This window comes from Mytilus californianus, unplaced genomic scaffold, assembly GCF_021869535.1.
Source record: "Mytilus californianus isolate M0D057914Y unplaced genomic scaffold, xbMytCali1.0.p SCAF_6, whole genome shotgun sequence".
Lineage (NCBI taxonomy): Eukaryota > Metazoa > Mollusca > Bivalvia > Mytilida > Mytilidae > Mytilus > Mytilus californianus.
In genome coordinates, this window is record NW_026262712.1 from 100,371,962 (window position 1) to 100,397,176 (window position 25,215).

Consider the following 25,215-nt stretch of genomic DNA (forward strand, 5'->3'; position numbering starts at 1 on the left):
ATTAATATGTTATCCTCGTCGTTTCTTTATATTATATTTATCGTTTTATTTGTACTCGTCCTGGATATGCATGAAATAGTTGCTGCTGGATGTAAAGCAAACAGCAACCAATCAATCAATCGTTTATTTATACAAGCGTGTTCAATAACGATTATATCTTAAATTAACTGTAAACAAATTATTTTTGCGATTAGAAAATCAATGCAAATATGTGAAATTCAGATCTACTCTGATAGGAACAAACCAACAACATTAAACAATGGCGAAAATATATTGCCGCAAAACAGGGTAGAATGTGTTAAACAGGGAAACAAAAAAGGATCTGCCAAATAAGTAAGTTTGCCATCACTACTATTCATTCATAACGACATGACACTACTAAACTAAACCAATACACTGAATTTTTCAGTAATCTTACATTATGTGCAAACGTAGCTATTTTTCGAAATATTTAACGACAATTACATATTGTAACGAAATATGTGGTGGAACCGACAGTAAAACAATCTTTGTCTGAGAAAGAGTAAGCAAATTTTTAGATTGACATACGCAAGCATTATTCTCGTCAAACTATTAACTATATGATGCGAATTCGGATTGACTAAACATAGTTCCTATAAACAAAGACAATTACCAGTTTGAATGTTTCTTCAGAAGTTCAATTAACAAAAAATCATCTTGTTTTATTAATTCAAAACACTTAACACAATCATGTCCAGCTGAACCAAAGCTTGACAAACCACTGTACTAAACGCTTCTCGATACATGACGACCTTACTATCCGTGATATCGGCTAGAGTTAGGGTTTGGGTTAGAGGTAGAATAAGCAATTATCGATAAAAAAGTACAGATAGAAAAAAAATGAAAGAGCGATAACAAACGAAATCAAATGTAGTATAAACGTAGTGCACTCGATACCCGTCCTGCTATTTGATTTCAAAGGCACATATAGATTAAGTGTCAAAAACAAAGTTATAAGATACTGAAATAATTTGATGCAGAATATGCAAACTCCAGAAAACAAATTTCTCATAAGAAGTGATAAAGCACAAAAAAAAACAATGCATTAAACACTTCCCCCCAATAAATAATAGACTCATAGGCACGGCATAGGTATATCGACAAAACAAATTGTGAAAGAATAAGTAACAGTGGTAAAGTAATACGAAAGGATCGTGTAAGATCAGGTATCGGATCGGGACAAATGTAAATAAACATTATTTTTTATGATATGAATGACTAAATTAATATTATCTGAATAATGTCATTCTATATTAATGTTTCAAATGGCTCTTAAAATTTTTTCGTAGTAGCTTATCAGAGAGGGGTTCGAAATTGAAATATTTATACAAATTTGATACTAATGATCGTGAAAGATCGAGTACCACTTTTTTTGTGATCGTGAAAAGGATCGTGAACGATCTGATGTCGCTTATTTGTCTTTGCGCAAATAATTGAAAGCGTTCAAATCTTATGTAATTGGAAGTTTTTTTATTGTATCTAGTACAGCAAAAGACTAGGATTTCCATGACTTTTTCCGGTTCCACTTTGTTGGGGAACGAACATGTTGGGCTATGATTGTTCAATGCCAATTAATTTGTTTTTTAATAAGACCACGCCGACTAATGCGTAGTGCCCTATAACACTTACTCTCTGCTGTCCGTCTGTCAGCATTCTTATGTCATATTATAAGTACTAGAACACACCCGCGAAATCGCGGGCATTAAGAGCGTGGTTGAAAGTATGTAAACTGTTGTAGGATGAATTTTTGTAAAAGATTTTATGACTGCAGAATTTCAGGAACGGTATCAAAAGTCATAGGTACTTGGGGACAGGACAATTTGTTTTAGCCTTCCCCCTTTTTTCCAAAGTCCATTATTTTTTTTCTGTTAATTTCAATTATTTTCGCGTTTTTCTGTATACTATGAACATACATAAACTATAAATAAAGTGTATTTGCTATTTACTATCAATTCCAAATTTACTTTCCACGGCTCTCTATATAATATATCAGTGACCGCCGTGGATAGTTAACTTGGAATTGATAGTAAATAGCAAATACACTTTATCTATAGTATATGTATGATCATAGTATACAGAAAAACGCGAATATAATTGTCCTGTCCCCAAGTACTTATGACAATTATGTGTAATTTTAAAACAGTCCATAACGGAAGTCTTGTCTATGACTTAAAAGTCCGTCCGATGACGGAAACAATATCCGGACGCCTTTATTTTCGTTTCCCTCCCAAAATATATCAAACTGAATAATCATAAGCGATGATGACAAATGCAACTATGCATGGTACCTATAGGACACAGAGGCATGACGATTAATTTATTGTGGAAGGAAGAGAAGCGACACACAAAATGAGGTCTTGTCATTTAAATATATAGATTATAAGTGGAGATTGTCTCATCGAATATCATTAATTTAAATTAACAGTATTTATCCTTGTCGTCGAATTAAAAACAAAAGAGGAAAATTTTGATAAAAACTCATTCATTTTGGTTGAAAGAGTCACAAATTTTGAAAAAAATATTTTTAAACAACATGTAGGATTTCAATGGAAAATGACAATAATGTATGCTATGCTATTCCAAATTGATTCCGGGAATTTCAAATTTGTGGCATGTTTAGATTTAGAGAATTTTAGTTTTTATTTAACAATTAACAAAATTTTGATTTATAAGATTAATGTGACCATTATAGGTTCTACACGATCCGATCGCAATGCTTGGCTACCGTTCACGATATATTTTCTCGAGATTCAAAATGACGGCCGTGATAAGACGCCAAATATAATTAAGGAATGTATGGGCATTGGGAGGCTAAACTTGTAAAGAACGTGTTCTTTAGAGAGTGGAGATATGTTTGACCAAAATTATCAACGCATATGATACCAAAAACTAAAACTTAAACTAAAATTTTGGTGGATAAATTTTAGAGCTAATATTTAAACTATATTGTATATTCCATGACCAATATTTTACTCAAAGTCTCATATTCGGTGCATTTCATTTGCGGATCGTCACTCTTTGCTATTGCAGATGGTTACATAAATGTCTTGAGCTCTAACGGGATTTCTTATAATCATTTAATACACTTTAGAATAGAAATTATTATCTGAATATGAAAAAAAAACACGTTTTCATCAATATTCAAAAAAATTTAAACTTTTTCAAAGTATACAATTTGAATGAATTATCTTTAAATTTACATGTGTAAACGCCAAAATGTAACAATTTATTGCAAGCAATCGTTAATAAAATTAAGGTGGTACCAAACACCTTGACTAAAATTAATTTGACTCGTTTAATTTTCATAAAATTTTGACAAAATATTAACTTTGACCCTTTGACAAAAATATAAAAATTTCACAAAACCTGAACCACACACTTTATCGGAAAAATTTCATTGGATATATAGCAGTTTGACAAACGCTAATTTTGATCATTGAGAAGCTTAATATTGCCTTAACAATAGAACGTGATTAAAACGTTCAGCTGAGTTATCTCCTTGTAGTATTATATACCATGCGCGCAAACGTATTTTTATCTACTTTCGATATTAAGACATGAGACCTTTCCCGTAACGATCATTACTAAAATATCATTTTTTTTTATTCATTACACTCTTTGCTTCCGTCTATTTGAAATGAAAAAGAAGTGATATGATGCACTCATGATATACTATCTCTATACGTGAACTTAACTAAAAGCAACCAAAATTGACATTCTTTAAAAGTTTTTTTGTTTATATAAAAAAAAGAAGTTGTGGTATGATTGCCAGTGAGACAACTATCCACTTGAGTTTAAACAACGTGAGTATAAGCAGTTATATGTCACCGTACAGCCTTCAACGATGAGAAAAAACGTTGTTTGCAATAGTAAAACCAAGTTTAACGTAGGCCAGGCTTTAAAAAACAAAACGATAATCTCCATTCTAATGCAACGTAATCACTAAGTTCCATTTTCATTATTATTTTTGTTTCTAATTCTCTTTATTAAAGAATTCCGCGAAACTTGTTCTAGTCTTTGACATAAACATCATGAACTCATACACTAACGTAAACACCAGTCAATTTATACTTTGCGAACGCTTCAGCATTATATAAATATTGACAAAATAAAGGTTTTCATGTTAAAAAAAAATGTGACTTTTACGTTTATTTTTGAAGGAATTGAATACCTTATAAAATCCGGTATTCAAAATGGCGACTTACCTTAGTTACAGACCGGTAGACCGCGGAATTTACCCCTCAAAAATATGACGATGACAAATTAAAATCGTCGACAAACAAATTGCGAATTCAAATTATATTTTAGATTAATGTTAAGTTAAAAATACGTTCATAATATCTTGTTTTAACTTCAAAATGAATTAACGAAAATAATGCAATCATTCTAGGTATGAAAGCTTCTGGTTTCTTATCCCTTTCGTTTTAAATAATCAGTATCTATGAAATTCATTTTTAGAGGTAAAAAGTAAAAACTAGTAACCTTTTACATGCAGAAATCTTATATTATAGATGTCAATAAAAAACAAACATGTTTCATGTCATTTTCGCATTCCAATGTATGAAATTAACCAAAAAACCTTATTCTTTCGTCATCTGCTGGAGCAGGGTTCATTAATTATGCCAAAATGTCGATTCACACAAGATTAGTTATATGTGATTGTATATAACGTACGAAGACGCTCATTTTCTTCTATCTGAATCATGCATAGGTTTTCTGATCCATGACAGCCTTATTCAACTATTGTTTCATTTAGGTAAACTAACATTCGTAAATGGTTCCGCGGGACCCTGTGTCTAGCCTGCGATTGCTGCAGTCAGTACAGTGTAAAAGTGTTGTTTTGACTGAAAAAGTGAGTCCACTTATCAGTAAAAAACAGAATTTAAAAAAAAATCAAAAATGTTCTTTAAAGTTATTTTCTCAGTTTTGAAGATTAGCTTCTGTTCAAGTTTTATAACAATCCATGAAGGTTTACAAATTTTTCATGTCAAAAAAATTTAAACCCAGACTGTCTGTAAATGGTAACTGTAAAAAACTAAGTCCATCTACCAGAAAAATACTACAAAATAAAAAAAAAAAAAAAAAGTTTTCTTCAGACATTATCTTTTAATCACAAATTGCTTCTGCCAAAAATTCATAAAATTCTATGAAGAATTGACAAAGTCATTGATGTGTAACACTTTTTAAATCAATACTGTATCTACTTGTTAACTGTAAAAATAAAACTCCATTAATAAATACTGCAAAATGAAATAAAAATTTTCTATATTTTGCTCTGGATTCTGTATATACTGATCATAAACAAGCTTCTGTCCAATTTCATAAAATGCGACGAAGGTTGGAACAATGTTATTAATGTCAAAAAAACTCTTTAACCACAGACTGAAACTAAATGTTGACGACACCGACGACGGAATCTGTGATCGTTTTGTTTCGCTTTTGCGACATAAATGTCAAAGGCTCGACAAAAATCCAATTTTAAGACGATAGCAACGTCCCCTTCGGAAGCAGTATTCTAATTCAATTCATTTTATTTGACTTACACGCTCTTTTTCTGATGATTTTTTAAAAAGAATTGTTACAATTTCAGAAGTGTCGTATCCCGAACGAAATGATTTCTATCTAGAGTTGATGAGGCAAGGAAGGGGTAATTGTTATTATAGAACTATATGAATTTCTCGCAAATTGTTTAATTTTTTGACTGAAAACATATCATTGCTAAGTGAAAACAAAGTTATTGATAATCCCTTTATTACTAATCAGTTTATACCTGTTGTAGCATTTTTTTTAAAATGTTTTTACATGTTTTTTTGTTTATCATTTATACGTTTTATAATGTTGTTAACTCTTTATTTTGGGCTTCGTCTGACCACATGTATTTACCATGTTTACAATTCATTCTTCTCCTGTAAAATTTTAATCGAATATTACAAAATTGCTTAAATCATAAATATGACTTCTTCTATACACTCACGATGTCTGTTGTTTTGGTAAACACGGTTTTATTATTCAACAGAACTTTATTAGTACAATCCAGGATTATATGAATATGTGCGGGTTCCCAAAAGCAATTTTTTCGGACCGATAAATATTCAACTTATACAATAACCAAAATCATTCGTACTTGATAAAAAAAACTGTGCTTTATCCTTGAAAAATTGGTAACCGATGTTTTGATGAAAACCGTAGAAACTGTATTTTTAATAAGTAATCTTATGATTAAGAGGTCCAGTGCTATACAACATAGAACGTAATGAATTCATTTTAACTCACTTTCAGGATTGAGCCTTGTGGTGTTACCTCCAGGTCCGGTCATGCCGGCCAAGCACCTATAGTTTCCAGAATCTTCTATCTGAAAATTAGATATTGTGAGGGCTCTAGAAGAGGTACCGGAGTACTTTGCACCATCATATATATATTTCCAAAAACCAGTCGGGCTGTCAAATTTCTGCCATTTGCTTCCATTTAAAAACTGACACAGAAGCTGAATTGTTGTACCAACAATTGCTGTTTCTGAAAGGGAAAAAGTTGAATGATGTTCACTTGTTAGCCTTCAATATCTATATTGCATGGGGACCCTTTAATGCCAGAGACAACATACTTCGTAAATACATTCTCTTCGTTTTATTTTTCACTTATTTAGACTACAGGAGTAGACATGATCAAATAATTGTTACTTGAGTAAAAAGTCTGAACTGTAAATATAAATAAAAGGAGAATTGGATTACACGACAACGAGACAGTTACCGATTGATTAAAAAGGACACTTACGATCTGTACACTTAGCCTATCTAGTGTTCAGTATATGTAAACAAAATGTGAGTGAATTTCCCAGAGGCTATCAATTATCTGCCAAAAACATAATTCCTATTTGACATTTTTGTTTAGGGGCCACATGAATCCCGCCTCGCTGAAGACTCATTGGTAGCCTTGGGCTGTTTTTCTGCCCTTTGGTCGGGTTGTTGTCTCTTTGACACATTCCCCGTTTCCATTCTCAATTTTATTTCAGACATAAAAGTGACGCCACCCATATTTGAACGTGTCTGATTTTAGTGGTAATACGCAATGTGTATACGCTTCATAACATTTGGTCAAGGCAAACTAAAGTTAGAGAACGGAAACAAATTTCGGGACGTACTTTGTTATCATTATAAGTTTATTTGTGTTATAAAGAATGTTTTATACTGATATCATTTTTTTTCATATGAATATAATATGTTGTTTTTATATTGATATCAGTTTCTTTTTTATATGAATATAATATGTTGTTTTTATATGAAATATATTATATGGTATTCGGGATCTTCACAGGGAATATGAGCTTCATAAGTTTAGGTTTACTAAAACATTTGTCAACAACAATAAAAAGTGCCAATATTTCTAATTTTTTTATAATATTCGTGTAATGGCCTCATAATAGACTACGTTTTATACCTTAAGATTGATTTTTTTTTCAATTTTGGTTCATTTATATGTTTTGGAGATTATGTGACGTCCATTTTCGCTAAACTAGTACACATTTTTGTTTAGGGGCCACATGAATCCCGCCTCGCTGAAGACTCATTGGTAGCCTTGGGCTGTTTTTCTGCCCTTTGGTCGGGTTGTTGTCTCTTTGACACATTCCCCGTTTCCATTCTCAATTTTATTTCAGACATAAAAGTGAAGGAATTAGGTTTCAAATTGACGTGTTTGTTGTATTTATCTATAAATGGTGCCACCTTTTCTCTGATTATTCTTTTGGTACCTCAGATGGATAATTTTACAAAAAATGAGAGCTCTATAAGTCTGTATGTCGATAACAATAAAATGTGCCAATATTTCTTTTTGTTTATTAATATTCTTGTCCTGGCCTGATAATTGAATACGTTTGTTTACCTCAGGATGGATTGTTAGGCATAAAAGTGGAGAAATTAAGTTTTAAATTCCAAAATTTGTTGTACAATCAACAAAAGGTGCCTATATTTTCCTTTTTGTTAGAATATTATACAACGGCATTAAAATTCTGTTCTTTTGGTACCTAAGGATGAATAGTTTTACACAACTTGAGTGCTCTTTAAGTTTACAGTTACTAATATTTATGTCGATAACAATGAAAATTGCCAGTATATTTTTTTTATATAACAAAAGCTTGTACTGGCCTGATAAATTTTCTTTTTATACCTTAGGATGGATCGTTACAATGTATGCATAAAAGGGAAGGAATTATTTAGACGGATTTTTCAAGTTTATAAAAAGAAATTTCTGTGGTCTGCAGGGATGAATAGGTTTAATAAAATTGACGTTATACATCGTATATCTAGGTCGACCAACACAATCATTGATACATGCAGTAAATAATGAACTACAGCAAATATTTTGAATATGGCAGTTGTTATCAAATAGTCCGTTTCTATGTATGTTGGCGTTTGTTTTTGTAGCAGTTCAGTACTAGTGTTTATGTTGTTCCATTGTTTTCCTCTTATAGTTGATGTGTTTCCCTCGGTTTTGGTTTGTGACCCGGATTTGTTTCAGTTAAATCGATTTATGACTATTGAACAGCGGTATACTACTGTTGCCTTTATTGAAGTAAGTGAATTGTCTAAAAAGAAAATTTCATAAAGTCTGGAAGCATTGCCTAGTTAAATCTACTGTAACGAATATTGTTGGCTTTTTAAGCTTTGCAGTATTTAATTACCCAATAATTTCTGAAAATATTTTTTAGCGATATATTATTAATTTATCATTTGCAACATATGACCAATAAGCCATTATAAATAAAGAAAATAAAAGTGTTAAATGTTAATGAAATCAAGATTAACATATTTCATTAGAATCGGATAGAAAGTAATTTAAAAAAAGTTATTGTTTTATATTCAAACTTTAAACCTAAAAATCTTTCTAACAAGAATAAAACGGTATTATTAATTTTCACAAATAGTTAACGGGAAGAGTAAATGCGCGTTTTCTAAATGCATGTACCAGTAAAGATGTAAGATCTGTAGTAAACGTCCGTTAACTACTGACTAAACGGACACAGAGTTAACGCGCGTTTCAATGTTGACCGCGTTAAACGCGAAAATTGGAGCTAACAAATGAAATATGTGCACGCAGCGTTGATGTGCGTTTACTTTATGTTATATTTGGTCTGCACCCAACTGTATATCTACATACGTCATGTAACATGATTTCTAAATATTTTGCTCATTTCGGATCGATATGCAATATTTAAACAGTTTAACACAAAATAAACAAAACATAAATCCTCACACATGCAGTTTCAATGGTAACAGCAGCCATTTTGAAATGTCGAAGACCTTACTGCACATGTATATAAATAAACTCATCATAGACAGGTTACATTTCTGTAAATTTGAATTAAGCAGTTTTTTTAAAGTCGCCTGTTAACATTGCAGAATAAATTAGTCTATTTCTAACATTGCAGAATAAATTAGTCTATTTCTAAAAACAGCCTAACTATGCGGTATGGGGTTTGCTCATTGTTGAAGGCCATACGGTGACATATAACGTTATTTTCTATGTCATTTGGTCTCTTGCGGCGAGTTGTCACATTGACAATCATACCACATCTTCTTTTTTTTTATATAAAGACAGCAATACGATTATTTTTTTATTATTAATTCGTACAATGCATCAGAGTAAAATTGCAATCGTATTTTATTTTATTCAAACAATTGACTGGCGTTTAAATAATAGCAACACGTACTTTGTGATATTTTCAAGTGTACGCAATAAAAAACAAAGCATATGAACATAAAAAATACAACCACGAAATAAATAGAGAAGACAAATGTATTATCATCGACGGACCACAATTTGAAACCAAGCAATTCTTAAGAATAGCAAATTTACGTATCACCCATTTCTCAAATCACGCATTAAGTGTCTTATACATTTCTTACTTTCCATACAATCCACAAAAGGAGACAGAATTAAGCAAACTGGTATTTATAACATATCAAAACAATCAAAGTTACAATTTTATTCCGATACTTCAGAAGAAAACATATGTCACAATTCCCATGTGCTTCGAACAATAGTAGCTATGGACCCAACTTGAAATTTCAATATGGAGGTTTTCCCAAGATGGCCGCCATAACATCAAAATCAACAAATATTCCTTATATAAAGTGACAAAGTGTCTTGTTTTGATGTACCTTCAGTAAATCTAGGTGCCCTATGATACCAAGTGTATGCCACATTTATATACTAAAGTCAAACATCAAAAGATTTGTGAGGAAAGTATAGAAAATCATGACTACGGTACCATTCTAGAAGAGCAGTAGTCTACAACGAGACACTGGCGTTATTCCAATATTTAAACTAGACTTTACTAGAATGTGTACTTCTCGACTCGATCAGTTTTCTTTATGATCACATAAAAGAGGACATAGTAATGATCTAAACAAAATTGCAGTTATCTCAGGCTTGCAATGCCATTAACAAGCCAGGTGCTTGCTTCTACTGTTTAAAGATTATGTTGGTGCTGCAATTAAACAAGCAACCGCAACAATCTGCTTGTATGACAACGATACGTGAATAAGCTGCACATACAGGTAGTTCAAAAAACATGATGTAGGCAAAAGTCTTTTCCACAGTCATCAAAAACATGAGTTGCTAATTGTTTGGGGAAATATTCAGATGCAGTCGAATTATTCAATTGAGGCAAGTACGACGTTATCCATTTCGAAATTACTTCTGTTTTATTCTTCTTTAATATTACATTCAACTCAACTAAAACCATCTCTTAACGTAAATTTAGTCTTACTTGGCAAAGTTGTCATAATCTAATGCTTTGAAATATATGCATTTCCCTTAATATATTGTCTGGTATTTTAACCAATTTATCATGCGCCAGCACAACTGTTCGTGTTATTGCTATAACTTAGTATATAATTATATTACTATAGAATAAGATAGATCCTTATCACTAACCAAATATAACCATGCGATCATACTTACCTCTACTAATTACCGTTTTATGGACATGCACTCTGTCAATTGTCTAACCAGAAATACATGTATGCCAACCTGGTATAAGTAGTCAAATGTGCAACTCCATCCTTACATGGTATACATAAGTTAACAAAATGATAACACAGATGGCTTGAATCAGATGATAATGACACAATAAGTATGTCTGGAAATCATTCCACGCATTTAGAGCCAAGACAAATGGTCATCCGCCTTTATGTATCGGTCCACATTGACCAATGTTTTAGGGAGAGATCAAATCAGTCACTACGATTCGACATTTCATGAATACATTCCAACAATGTGTGAATTTTGTTTTCCGAGACATGTATCAATCTTCACTTGTGATCCATCGTTTTTTGCGTTTGCGAAATCAGAACAGTGGAACATGCAAACATATTTTAGCAGAACAAAGAGTAGTTTTGTTTTAGAAATGACATCGTTGATAACCTAATGTGATTGGTTAGAAAACAGTAATTGAACAAGTATTCAATAAGGGAAACAGTACTTCATGAACAGCAGATTCCTTTTAGAGGCTCTCATGCATCATGAACAAGACATTTCCGTGAGGTTACAATAGGCGTGCTTCTCATTTTTATACAAATATCCAAATTTAACTGAGGAACGAGACCCTGGTGAGAAGTATGTAACATTCAAAGAATGGATTGAGTCCACTTAACCACAACTGGTTTGTAACACTAAAGACTGAGCTGGACATTTTGATGTGAGATCATTAAGAGAATGTTCTTTCTGGGTGCATATAAATTTCATTATACTGCTTATGCAATGGTTTTTGGCATTTTTCCGTCCTAAATTTGGCTTCTAGTACCCGTGTGCGATTATGCAATTTAACTATACAGTTCAAGCAAACGTAATTTGAAAATGGTAAATGAAGCCCATGAGTAGAAGTACACACTTGTAAAAGGAGAACGTTGGGAAATCGGATTGACCGTTAATATCGCACAAATACAGTATTCAAATATGGTGTCTTGTCTAGAAATGGCTATAGTAATTAAAAGGTTTCAGTCCACCTTAAAAGCATGTGAAAGCTTTAGGCGGGTGATGTTTCGGCCTTTTATCTAGAGTGCTCCTTCCAGTGAATGTGGATGGCATATACCCTATTAGACAATTAGCACAACGGTTTCAGCATTTTGTAATGAGCAATTAAAATGTGGTTGAAAGATATAAAATGGTAGATAAAAATTTGCGTGGACAATGATGTTATGTACAGTGCTGTTTTAAATGTGGCGGAGAATAGTGCAAAGACTAAATGGGCTGTCCTTAATAAACATTTTGAAACTGCTGTGAAAATATGTTGTTGTTTAGATGATAAAAACGATGGAGAACATACTTCGGCACTTAAAAATCATTAGAAAAACAAACCAGATAACAGCATGAATCAAAAACACAAATAGAATAACAACAATCAAGACATCTCTACACAAACATCTAAAAATTGAGCAACACCAACTCCACTTAAAATCGGGGATGATCTCAGGTGCTGTTGAAGGATCAGCAGTTCCTGTTCCGCATGTGACATCTGCCTAGGTGCTATTCTTTAAATAGCTTAATGAGTCATATCCAGTAATTAGGCATAGATCATATACTAGTGCATTTATAAATGTCTCTTTTCTAACCCATAAAATCACAAAATTTAAAACATGTAAAAATCATTGGTATATGTAACTTATTTAAAATTTGACCGAATGTGAACGTTTGAAATGAAGTAAGGTTTTCCATGTCTGTACGATGGATAAACAAGACTTTCACCGGTTTACAACACAGACATTGAAAAAAAAAAGAGGAAATAACACAAAATTGACAGCAAAAACAACACGAGTCCCTTTTCATCAAAACTAGGGGTCAACGGAGGTGTTTCAGAAGGGTGTGTAGTTTCTGGCCAACTGGTAGCACGAGTGGTGTTACTCATTGCAAGTAAAACATCGGTTATAAGTCGTATATATTGACCATCTTTATCTACAATCGAGGAAAAAGAAAGATTGTGGCATGTAGAAGTGGAACATATCCATTATCATTTGTGACTCATATGGTTCTTTACGGTCAAACAAATTCTGATGGCGTCCTACAAACGTTCGAATTTCTCCATTTATAGGATCTTTGATCAAATTGTCTTGCAAGCAACATCGATGTATCATTAAAAAATGTTAGACCTCCATTTAATTAAAGTGGGGTAATTCCAATGTTGTTCTGTTTTTTGGCTGTCATGTAGTTCCAAAATGGTTTTTAATTTTTCTTTTCAAAGCTGGCGTTTATGGTGTTCCAAACATCCTGTCTAAATTTACGTTTACATGCTTTATGAAAGTGCCTGTATTCCTTGTAATTTTCAGTACGCTTCGCATGTTTATAAATTATGGCCTTTCTTTTAAGCATACGTTTAATGAGGCTCGAGGCTATAAACACTTTATACAAGAAATTCCTGAAAATTTGATATTTTATCCCTAAAAGTGAGTGGATCAAAATAATGAAATAAAATAAAAGGGGCACCGTTCATTTAAGCGTTTAATAGACTACCGAAATAAAGAGGGTTGTTTTGCTGTTTTACAAACTAAGAACAGGGAAAATTGTGTGTTGACATACTTAGATTTCAATTTATATAAGATTTTGTTTAAATTTGTTTTACAACAAGCACAAGTATAGTCTTGCATGTTCAGGTAAAAACAATATAGGCCACCGTTGGTTTAAGAAAGATATTTTACATTCTTAATCCAATTATCTATTTTTGGCGGGAAAAGACTAATAGGGAAAATATCACCTGCATTACCTTTATCCTAAAAAATCATGAGATCTGAATTACTGATTTCCATTAAACTTTCTATTCTAAGAGAATTATAAGTGAAGTTCAGAAAAAGCAACAACGAAAAAATGGGGGCCACCGATCTTTTAAAAGAGATAATTCACTAAAAGGGTGAAACCATGGCAACAAAAAAATTGCTATTTTTGATAAAATTCAACTTTTTCTCCCGTTTTTATCCAAAACTATTTGAAATGAAAACCTAATTTTGGTTTACAATACCCCGTAGTGATATGCAGGCCCACATTGAATTTTAGGTCATATGGTCAAATCGTAAGGTCAAAGGTCAAGGTCGTGGCATTCATAAATTAATGTAAATTCATTCATTTTGAAGGGTTTTTATGAGATCATTTGATAAGTAAATCAAAGTTTACAGATATACTTTAAAACATTATGTGAAGCAAGAAGTGGAAGGTGGAACTGAATGATTATATAATTCAATTGTCAAAGTCGCCATTTTTCAAAAAGCCAAACTTTTGATTGTAGGGAACAATCTAGATAATTTTGAAAACCAAATATCCAGAAGGAAAAGTACCAAACTTTTATAGATTATGACCTACTGTGATAATGCTCCTTATTAGATCTAATGTCAATAGGACACACAAATTAACAAGATGTATTAGTCTATTAGATGATTAGATAGATAAAAACAAAAATGATTTCCCCTCTTTTCCTCCAAGTCTGATATGGGAAACCTCAAACATCAATTCCATCAAAAACAAAAATAGGTGCATAATGGCATTTGGAATTATAATTCTCTGGAAACTTCATGACTTATGTTACACTTTCTTGTTTTTTATGAAAAAGTTAAAGATTTAGATTAATATGTAGTCTGTATCTGTCCCAAGTCAGGAGCCTGTAATTCAGTGGTGGTCATTTGTTGTTGTATATCATATTTTAATTTTTTGTTTGTGTTTTGTACATAAATCAGGCTGCTAGTTTTCTGTTTTGAATTGCTTTACATTTGTCATTTCGTTTTATAGCTTGCTATGCGGTATGGAGTTGGCTCATTGTTGAAGGCCATAGGGTGATCTATAGTTGTTAACTTCTATGTATTTTGGTCTCTGGTGGAAAGTTTTCTAAGTGGCAATCATACCACGTCTCATTGGCAATCATTTCCCACCTTCTTATATATATTTTAAATTTTAGACATAATGCTGACAAATACAACATACAGGACAGCTTCTATGTTTGTTGTATATTGAATTATTAGAGGAGCCTTTTATATTTAAGTTTGAGATAGACAAATTCTTCTTTCATTTCATAGTACTCTTGTTTATGTATAAAAATTAATACATGAGATTGTTGAACATGATACACCAGCCATTTAATCTTTTTTCATATCTGTCAATCTATCCGTTTTATGCTTTTGAAATTACATACATAAAATTTTTTAGGTTCAATAGTGTGTTAGATTTGTAGAAACTAGAAAATGTGTCTAAAAGACACAGAATTTCCTGCCATTAAATGTAGGTCACAGTAATCAAATTGTTGATGAGCTGTGTGGTACTATAAAAGAATACTGTAGTGGTGAAATATCACTATAGGTTTCTGTGAAATGAACCTAAACGCAAGACTTAAACAAAGACACTAAAGCATGAAATGTAGGTCATAGTGACTCAAGTAATGTGTTGTACTACTGGTATACAAAATGTCTGTGGTGAATAAATATCATCGATATATTACCATACGTTTCTGAGAAATGGGGCTATATGCAAAATTTAACTGGATAGGATTGTACATTCTTATAGACGGACAAGGGTATATCTATATAATCCATCCACATTTGTGGCGGGGCATAATAAAATCCAATCTTGGTATCTACTTCAAATAACAACATGCAGTATATAGGTGACAAAAGTATTCATTATGAGCATATTTAAGTTCCCATACATTACTTATCCAGATGACATAAAATCCTCAAAAATTATTTATTAAAATATGTTGAAAAGCATGGTTTGATTAGCAGTAGGCCAACTTTACAGGCTTTTTCCATTCATATAACCTCATAACCTTATGACTTTTCAAAGTGTGCCAGGTTTTTGTTTAACGTGTTCTGCAAATCATGTAATGCAAATACCTGTTAACCCCCCCCCCCCCCCCCCCCCTCATAAATATATGTGAAAGAATTATTTAAACCAATGTTGCTCATGTTAATTTAAGTTTTGAATAATTGTTATAAATCTTGATTCCTTGATACCGGTATATTGAATGATTCTTCAATTGGTTTAAATACATGCTACATTAATTTTATATAAGGCCATTTAAAAAGCAAATTTTCGCAATATTTAACTTTTTAAATCACAAATAATGATACTTTGTAATTGTAATTGTTAAATTAAATGTAAAAAATAAACACCAAAAGTTAGATTAATAAAATAAACATATTGTCTATAAAAGGATTGTATTGTTATAGCCGGGTAAAATGGCGTTCCGGCTAAATGGAAATCAAGAAGGAATATTTCGCTCCTTAAACTTTTATTATAGCAGTCCGGCAAGACCGAACAACAAACTCCAAACCAAATGTAAAATAACATACAAACAATAACAATATATATAAGCACAAGCAATTAAAGGATTAAGATGATTAACATATGCCAAATAGAAATAACAATGGTTTAGAAGAGTAATTGATGTCCGACACGTATAAGTAAATTATTGTCTAAACTGTTACAGAGAATAAGTAATTAAATGAATAGAGTAAATGAATTTAAGTCCTTTGTCCAAGATTATGACACATAATCCGTGTAAAACACTTATGCCTAAATTTACGACAAAGTTCAGAATAATAAAATAAATGCAAAACAAGAATACACATTAAAACAATTGAAAACATTAAATGTTGTTTAAAAACTAATTTCATTGCACAGTCCAAATTGTCCGGTCATATATTCCCGCGGCCCTTGAAGACACGACCCGGGTCTTACTGTTCATCTGAAGTTATGGTTCCGAAAGTTTCTTCTGCGGTTGTGGCGTCCTCTGTAACGATAGTTTTGGTTTTGATGATTATCTTCTCTTGTATTATTTCGAAAATTGTCCAATTCGTCTTCTAGTTTTGTGATTCGATCCCGCATATGTTCTTTGTCGCGTTGTAATTGGTATTGCTGGTCGATTGCTTCACATCGTTGATCGTATATCCGAAAATTAGCTTCTTCAAGATCAGTAATGCGTTCCCGTAATTTTTCCATATCTTTTTTATCATCTGCACCTTGTTTTTGAACTTTTTCTAGATTGCTAACAACACTGGTATGCTTTTGATTTAACTCTTTAAACTTCTTCTCATAGTGTACACTTTTGATTTTGAATTTAACTCTCTCGGAATTCACTCGGTCGTGCCTGAGTCTTAAGTTTTCTATGAATTCCTTGTTATATTCTAAGGTTGGAAAGAAGTCCATCAGTTCAATAGTATTGAGTTCCGCACAAGGAAAAATTGACATAGCTTTCTGTTCTTTGAATTTTCTCATTCTTTCTGCGTCACGACGTAACTTCGATTTGGATTTAACTTTAACTACTTTCACGTCCGGTTGTCTGTGAAAGATACACATTCTGGCGAAATGTCCAAAATTTCTGCACTTATAGCAAAATGACGTTTTTGCTATACATTGTCTAAAATGAAATTGATTGTTTACAGTCTTTCCACAAAACTTACATAGGTAGTTGTCCATATGTTGAAAATTTCTTGTCTGAAAGGTAGTTCCATGATCAGACATCTGGTATCTCCAGTCTCGGCCAAAATTTCTGGTTCTCCGAGTATCCATTTTTCTGTTTGCTGGGGGGTCAGCTTCACAGGTAGAGTAAGGTATCCGAAAGATGTGTTGCCCAGAGGTTCTTGCACCAGATATAGCCGGGTAAAATGGCGTTCCGGCTAAATGGAAATCAAGAAGGAATATTTCGCTCCTTAAACTTTTATTTTAGCAGTCCGGCAAGACCGAACAACAAACTCCAAACCAAATGTAAAATAACATACAAACAATAACAATATATATAAGCACAAGCAATTAAAGGATTAAGATGATTAACATATGCCAAATAGAAATAACAATGGTTTAGAAGAGTAATTGATGTCCGACACGTATAAGTAAATTATTGTCTAAACTGTTACAGAGAATAAGTAATTAAATGAATAGAGTAAATGAATTTAAGTCCTTTGTCCAAGATTATGACACATAATCCGTGTAAAACACTTATGCCTAAATTTACGACAAAGTTCAGAATAATAAAATAAATGCAAAACAAGAATACACATTAAAACAATTGAAAACATTAAATGTTGTTTAAAAACTAATTTCATTGCACAGTCCAAATTGTCCGGTCATATTGTCATGAAACTTTTTGAACTCTTTTATAATTCCCTAATCTAAGGTCATGCCAAGTTAGAAAAAAAGGTCCGTTTAGTTTGAAAACACAATTATTTCATAAGAGAGGTGGATTTAGGTGGGATGTACATACTAGTATATGGTTAATACATAGCCTTGTTACATGTCCCACTCCAAACGTTGCCTAGTTTAGGGGCCTTAGGCCCCCTTTTTTTCAAAATCCTGGATCCACATCTGTTTAGTGCATTTCTTTTAGACAATAGATGAAAAAAAAAATCGCACTTGCACTTTCTCAATAAGGTTTTTACAGTGCCATGTACTACTTTTAGGAAAAATTATATCAAAATTATAGAATAGTCTACCAGCTCTAACTCAAAATATGGACAATATTATGTTAAGCGGGTCTGTAATTCAGTTTGACAGCTCCATACATACATGTTCTAATTTTTGCCTTGTTCAACTAACCCAAATTACTACTTTACCTAAATAATTATGATCCTTATTGTTTTTATATGTACTTTTATCCCTTCCTTATTACTATTTTATGCATTATTATTGAGAAATAAGTGAGGAAGGTGTATAAAAATAATTTGCAAGTAAGACACTGTCCACACTAGGGACTATATTTGTAGACACTGAAAATCAAAGGATGATAACTGTGTACCAGGACCAAATGTCAGACATTTCAGTCAACATGTCATATTAAAACATTAAGAAAATGGGTATCTTTCTTAAATCATGTTAATACAGAGAATTAGAGTGTTATTTTCATTATACATGTACTATAAAATTAAACATTAATCTATCAAAATAGAAAGTTATGTTGTGTACCATACTGTTTGCATTTGCTAAATTATAACGCAAGGATCCTATATTATGCAGATCCATTGTACATTTTGTATGATGGCATTCAAATTTAGAAATAGGGAAAGATCACAAACTTTCACTTCTCATATGTTTATATGTACATTTGTTTTACGTTCATTTATATGTAATATAGAAATTATAATAGAATCAAATCAGTGAAAAAACATAAATAACCTTTTATATTTTGCCGGTTCATTCCTCCTATTCACACTTTTAATAAATCTGGTAAGAAAATTTAAAATTTCATGTGGGAATAGGGGGAAATTTGTACAAACAGAGGATTATACTGTATATACATGGTTTAATTAACTTTTATTTGACAAGTGTTTTTTGAATAGGTAATAGGTTATTTTTGTATTTGTTTGAATTCTGTGTTTTTAATTAAAATAAATATGAAAGAAATGGAAAAAAATATAAGTAAATTATTTCATTTCTTTTATAACACAAATTCAACAATAAATTCAAGCAAGCATTATAATATGAAACAAACAATACAAGTTAACAGCACTAAAACAAATCACACATTGTAGCACACACATGAGAAATTCACTGTGTATAAGTCTATTAAAGTTTATTAGTCTTTTCAAAGTGAAGAAGGTGGGAGGCTGCATCACCAAACTGTACTGTTGTGATTTCCTGGTTGCGGTGTCTAACCTTAAGCTCTTATAAATAATCTGTTGTTGATTTCGACATACTTTCGTTTTTGGGCCACTCTCTTCTCACCGGCTGCATACTGGACCATGGTCAGGGCGTTGAAAGCTTCCTCATGTTTCAGTAGTTTTATGAGTTTAAAAATGTTTGGATGTGGGTGATGGACATTTTTCTTCAGCTTGCTGTGCCATCCCTCTAGATGATATGTAGTCCTCGGTCCCTGTGTTGTGTAATGGTCCCAAAGGTGACTGTTCTGTTTGACCCAGTATGTTGCTACATAGTCTGTAAAGGGCGTGTTTTTGATGTTAGTATCAATCTGATCTATGTCGGTTAGGGCATTAAACCACACATCTTCGACCTCAGCTGTAGGTACAAGTGGAAGGACAGCGGCACGGCGTACTAGTTGGTTAATGTTGTTGTCTTCCTTGTATGGAACCTGAATCCCTGTTTCTTGTGCTTTTCTCCAGATGCATTATGTGTAGTGGAAAAAATAGCATGTGTTGTCGTCTTTTAGCAGGAATGGGTCACCTTTGGTAGTACGTGCCCAAATACCATCTATCTTGATTTCATCAACAGTTTTTGGTAAAACTGGTAGGTTCTTCTTGCGTTTGTTGTACATGGAAATCTTGCAAGATGGGAAAGTTTGTTATAATATTATCTATCATCAATTTATTTGTTCGAATGACAATTTTTTAAGTTTACAAATTCAATGATTTTTTAATCTTACTTCTATTTATCTGACTTATTTTTTATTTTTAAGTAATTCTTTGAAGAAGAAAAAAACATTTTACAAATATACAGTGTATTAAATTTTTTTTTTAGATAATATTATACTTAATCAGTGTAAGAAATATGTTTTCTTTTAAAAAATACAGGTAAATCTTAGGTGAATTTTTAATTAACCTTGATTGTTATAAAAACAAATTATTTATCAAAACATCTATTGTTATTTGCATGTGGGAATAGAAGGAATAGCGATGTTTTAAAAGTGGGGATAGGAGGAAGACACCATTTTGCCACTGTGATAATAATTATAAAAACTATTATTTAATTCCAACTAATTAAGCATAGCCTGATTTAAATTAGTTTAAGTTTTTAATTCTGTCCATGAAAATTGTACTGTTCTAGCAAAACACATAACTTTATTACATGTAATTAAGGCATTTGACATAAGATTTTGCAAAGAAAACAACATTTTAATCCAATATCATAGTCATAGTTTAATATGCAACTTCACCTTATCATTAAATGTTAAACACAGCTTGATATGTGCCAAGTTTTACATGAATAATCTACAGGGGCGGATCCAGAGTTTTTGAAAAAGGGGGGAGGTGGGGTTAAGGTCTGTAAATAATTTGTCAAAACATTAATCACAAGTGCATTGTACCATGAGCTACAAGTTTTACTGTGCGTATTGCTGTGTGTTTGCTTATTCAACATTGGCTAGAGGTATAGGGGAAGGGTTAAGATCTCACAAAACATGTGTAAACCAGCCACATTTTGCGCCTGTCCCAAGTCAGGAACCTCTGTCCTTTGTTAGTCTTGTATGTTTTTTTAATCTTGGTTCATTTATATGTTTCGGAGTTTAGTGTGACGTCCATTTTCTCTGAACTAGTAAACATGTTGTACATTATTGTTTAGGGGCTAGCTGGTGCGGGATTTTCTCGCTGTGTTGAAGACCCATTGGTGGCCTTGGGCTGTTTTCTGCTATTTGGTCGGGTTGTTGTCTCTGACAAATTCCCCGTTTCCATTCTTAATTTTATATAATTTATAATACAGACTCATGGTCGTCACCGTTGTTTTTTTTCACGAATTAAGCTGAAAATCATGTCCGTTAGTTTTAGGCTTTCAAATGATTTTATGGTCGTGAATCACTCTTATCATTGCAGGCGATGTAATATATCAGGCGAATAATCTTCAATAAACGAGAGATCGCTAGGAATTTAAAGAAGAAATACTTACGTTACAGTATATTTCCTTTGTTTACAAAATATAACATACATTTAAAGCATATTTCCTGGTCCTCTTCTAGTGTAAAACAAGTGTGAACCAGCTTCATAGGCTAATAAAATGATGATCGTGTTCTATTATTTTCGATCTGCGTTTCAGTATTCATGAAAAGCAGCCCACATGTTCGATTATTATGAATTATCTTGTCTTTTTCTCCTCTCACCGGCAAGAACATGCAATTTTCCCCTAAACGAAAGTGCATTTGCAACAATGAAAATTGCAATAATAAATTTTATAAAATTTTAAAATTACAGTTTTCAATTACAACACTCTTTGGTAATGTATTCAAACAAAATAGATTATTCATTATAATCAAAATTAATTGTTATTGCCAAATACGACAAAGGTATGACTTACGATATCATTGCGCAACATCCTGCGCAGTAGGCGCGAAAATTTAAACCCGCAAGCCCCCTTAAGTGGTTTATATAGCCATGGTAGGTTATTTCTCTTTTTAATAATTTTTATGGTACATTCAGGTCAATGGTTGCTTCAATTCACTTTTTTAAAACTAAGTCCATGAGCTTTCTAGGGTCCTTTCTCTAAAGTGTTTACGATGAATAATGTTAAGTTACTCATATTTACTTTGATTTGGTCGCAATTCGCTGAAGAGTCGATGCAACGTTTTATTGGTTTTTGCTAGCAGTAGTATGGTCTTGTCATCTAGTCGGTAATGACGATTTCGTGGTCTGATATTCGCGGTACATTACTGGTTAACTTGATTATGACCGGGTTGTTTGTAAATACAAGATCGAACATGTTTCCTTCTCTGGTGGTTTTATCATGAACATATGCTAGACCATATTCAACTATAAAATCTAACAGTGCTTGCTCTATGATGCATTTTTATCAATATCCATGTTTGACCAAGTTATGTCTTGGCAGTTGATATCTCCAGTCAAGATGATGTTTTTAGGATTATCTGCTGTTATTTTCTGCTGTTAATAATGCTTTTGGGCTTTCTATGTCTTTTATATTTCTATGTATCATGTAACACGAGGAGATATGTAGTTATATCTTGTTTTTCAATTTGATTTTTGTCCATTCTATTTAGCAGTCACACCATACTCTGGTTTTTTTTATGTTGATATAAGATCTTTTTAAATTTCAGCAAATACGCCTTTCCAAGAGTACCCCTGTCGTTTCTATAGTATGCTGGAAATACTTCAGATGATTCAACTGTCCTTTTTGGTGGTTTACCCAGTTGTATTCCTTTTAGCCATAACTCCGTCCCGCAAATTATAGCTGGCTTTATGTAGCTTATGCAAGCAGTAAGTTTTTATCTTTTTTGTCGACTACACTAATGTAATATACAGTCGTTATTCGCAGGTCTTTTTTTATGATATGTTAAGCACATTTGAGTGGTTTTATTATGTTCTTTTCGTTGTTTGTGTTTCTCTAGTTGGTACGAGTATTCGGGCTACCAGTGTGAAGTTGACTGGATAGTAAATGTTGATCTGCTTAGCCATGTTAGCGGTGAAACATGTGTGATGTGTTCAGCTAAAATTGTGGTATGTTATAAATGAATCAATATTGATGGTATTGCAGCACATCTATTGTAGATTGGATCTTTGTAACAGTTCATTATTTTATGTACAGAGCTCAATACATGATCGGTGGTGCCAAATACTGCATTCGTCACAACAGACTCATTCACAGACCTGTTGCAAAGACCATAAGGGTTCACTGTGGTATGTCTCTGGTGGAGACTAGGATGGAGTTGAATATCACCTGCTATCATCAGTGTTAATTTTATTACAGACATGATTTGATCTTTGTTTTCATTACTTTTAGCTGGTAATGATCTGTTTAGTTGATTTGTCCGTGTGTGTGTGTGTGTGTGTGTGTGTATAGATTTAACATAATTGTGCTGATATTTAGAGTAATTATGAATATAATATGTGTTTTCAGCCGTGTATCATCTTCACTGGTGATCCAATGGATGGATCTGTCCTAGAGTTGTCACCTGTTTAGACGTACTTGTCAAAATAATTATTTCTATAACTGCATCATACGATCCTTTAGTACAGATAACTTACCTTATCTGCAATCAATTCCATCTTCATGCCTAATATTTTATGTACTGTGTTACAACTCTAGATTCTACTGACGAGGAAAGGTAACACTAGGCCACCGAAAGCTGAATTTTTAGTTCAGTCTAGGTGGCCGGGTGGTCTAGAGCACTGTACACATTTGCAGATTTTACAATGTTGTGCTGATATTTAGAGTAATTATTAATACATATATCCAACGCAATCATACGTTGTTTTCAATTTAGACTTTTTTATATTTTTTCGTTTGGGCTTGTATTATATTTGCCTTCGGGATTATATAATCCGTTCATCCTATTTTGACTCTTCAAAATTCAAAAGTCAATTCTAAATTGAGGTAAATTTTATGGCCTTCCAAATACCGTTTCGATTCCTAACATCACTGAAGAGACATTAATCGTCGAGATCCGGATATGGTGTACCAATTTTTGCACCTTATATTTGCGATATACCATCTTTTCCGCAAGTTTATTGTTTTCTGTTTGGTATTGAACTAATAATTAAGATTCATTTTGTTACATCTGGTGATCCGTTTATTTGGCAATCGCCATGGCAGTCAGCAGGGTTTAAGAACGTATGTTGTTCGACCTGCTAGTCAAATGCGTTTTGCTAAAATATACTTTTTCACTTTTTTGGTCTTTTGGAAAATGTTGTTTGTGCTGTATTTAGACCCCTCTACCAAGACATTTGTTTTGCATGCACACGTATAAAAATTGCGGTTTTTATCCAACGCAATCATAGGTTTGAACATGTTGAACGTGTTGAACGTTGTTTTCAATTTAGACTTGATTACATTTTTCGTTTGGGCTTGTATTATATTTGCCTTCGGGTTTATATTATCCGTTCATCCTATTTCGACTCTTCAAAATTCAAAAGTCAATCCTAAATTGAGGTAAATTATATGCCTTCCAAATACCGTTTCGATTCCTTACATCACTGAAGAGACATTAATTGTCGAAAAATCCGGATATGGTGTACCAATTTTTGCACCTTATGTTTGCGGTATACCATCTTTTCCGCAAGTTTATTGTTTTCTGTTTGGATTGAATTATTAATTAAGATCCATTTTGTTACATCTGGTGATCCGTTTATTTGGCAATCGTCATGGCAGTCAGTAGGGTTTAAGAACATATGTTTTTCGACCTGCTGGTCAAATGCGTTTTGTTAAAATATACTTTTTCACTTTTTTGGTCTTTTGGAAAATGTTGTTTGTGCTGTATTTAGACCCCTCTACCAAGAAGTTTGTTTTGCATGCACACGTATGAAAATTGCGGTTTTTATCCAACGCAATCAAAGGTTTGAACGTTGTTTTCAATTTAGACTTGTTTATATATATATATATATATATATATATATATATGTAGGACTCTTAACCACGATGGTAGTCCGAACCGCGATGGTCACGCTGAAGTGCGATGGTCACACTGAAGTGCGATTGTCCGCGCTGAAGTGCGATGGTCCGCGCTGAAGTGCGATGGGGACATTGTGACGCTAACCTGTCGTTAGCTACGCTGAA

General features: G+C 32.6%; 1 protein-coding gene across 1 annotated transcript in view; it reads right to left on the reverse strand.

Moving 5' to 3' along the window:
• The window catches only part of LOC127704233 (receptor-type tyrosine-protein phosphatase mu-like), a 120,910-nt gene that overhangs the window by 88,252 nt on the left and 7,443 nt on the right, over window positions 1-25,215 (reverse strand). Inside the window, exon 2 of the mRNA XM_052208186.1 lies at window positions 6,295-6,534. Coding sequence (XP_052064146.1) covers window positions 6,295-6,534 — 240 coding nt within the window. The remainder of the gene's footprint in view (window positions 1-6,294; window positions 6,535-25,215) is intronic.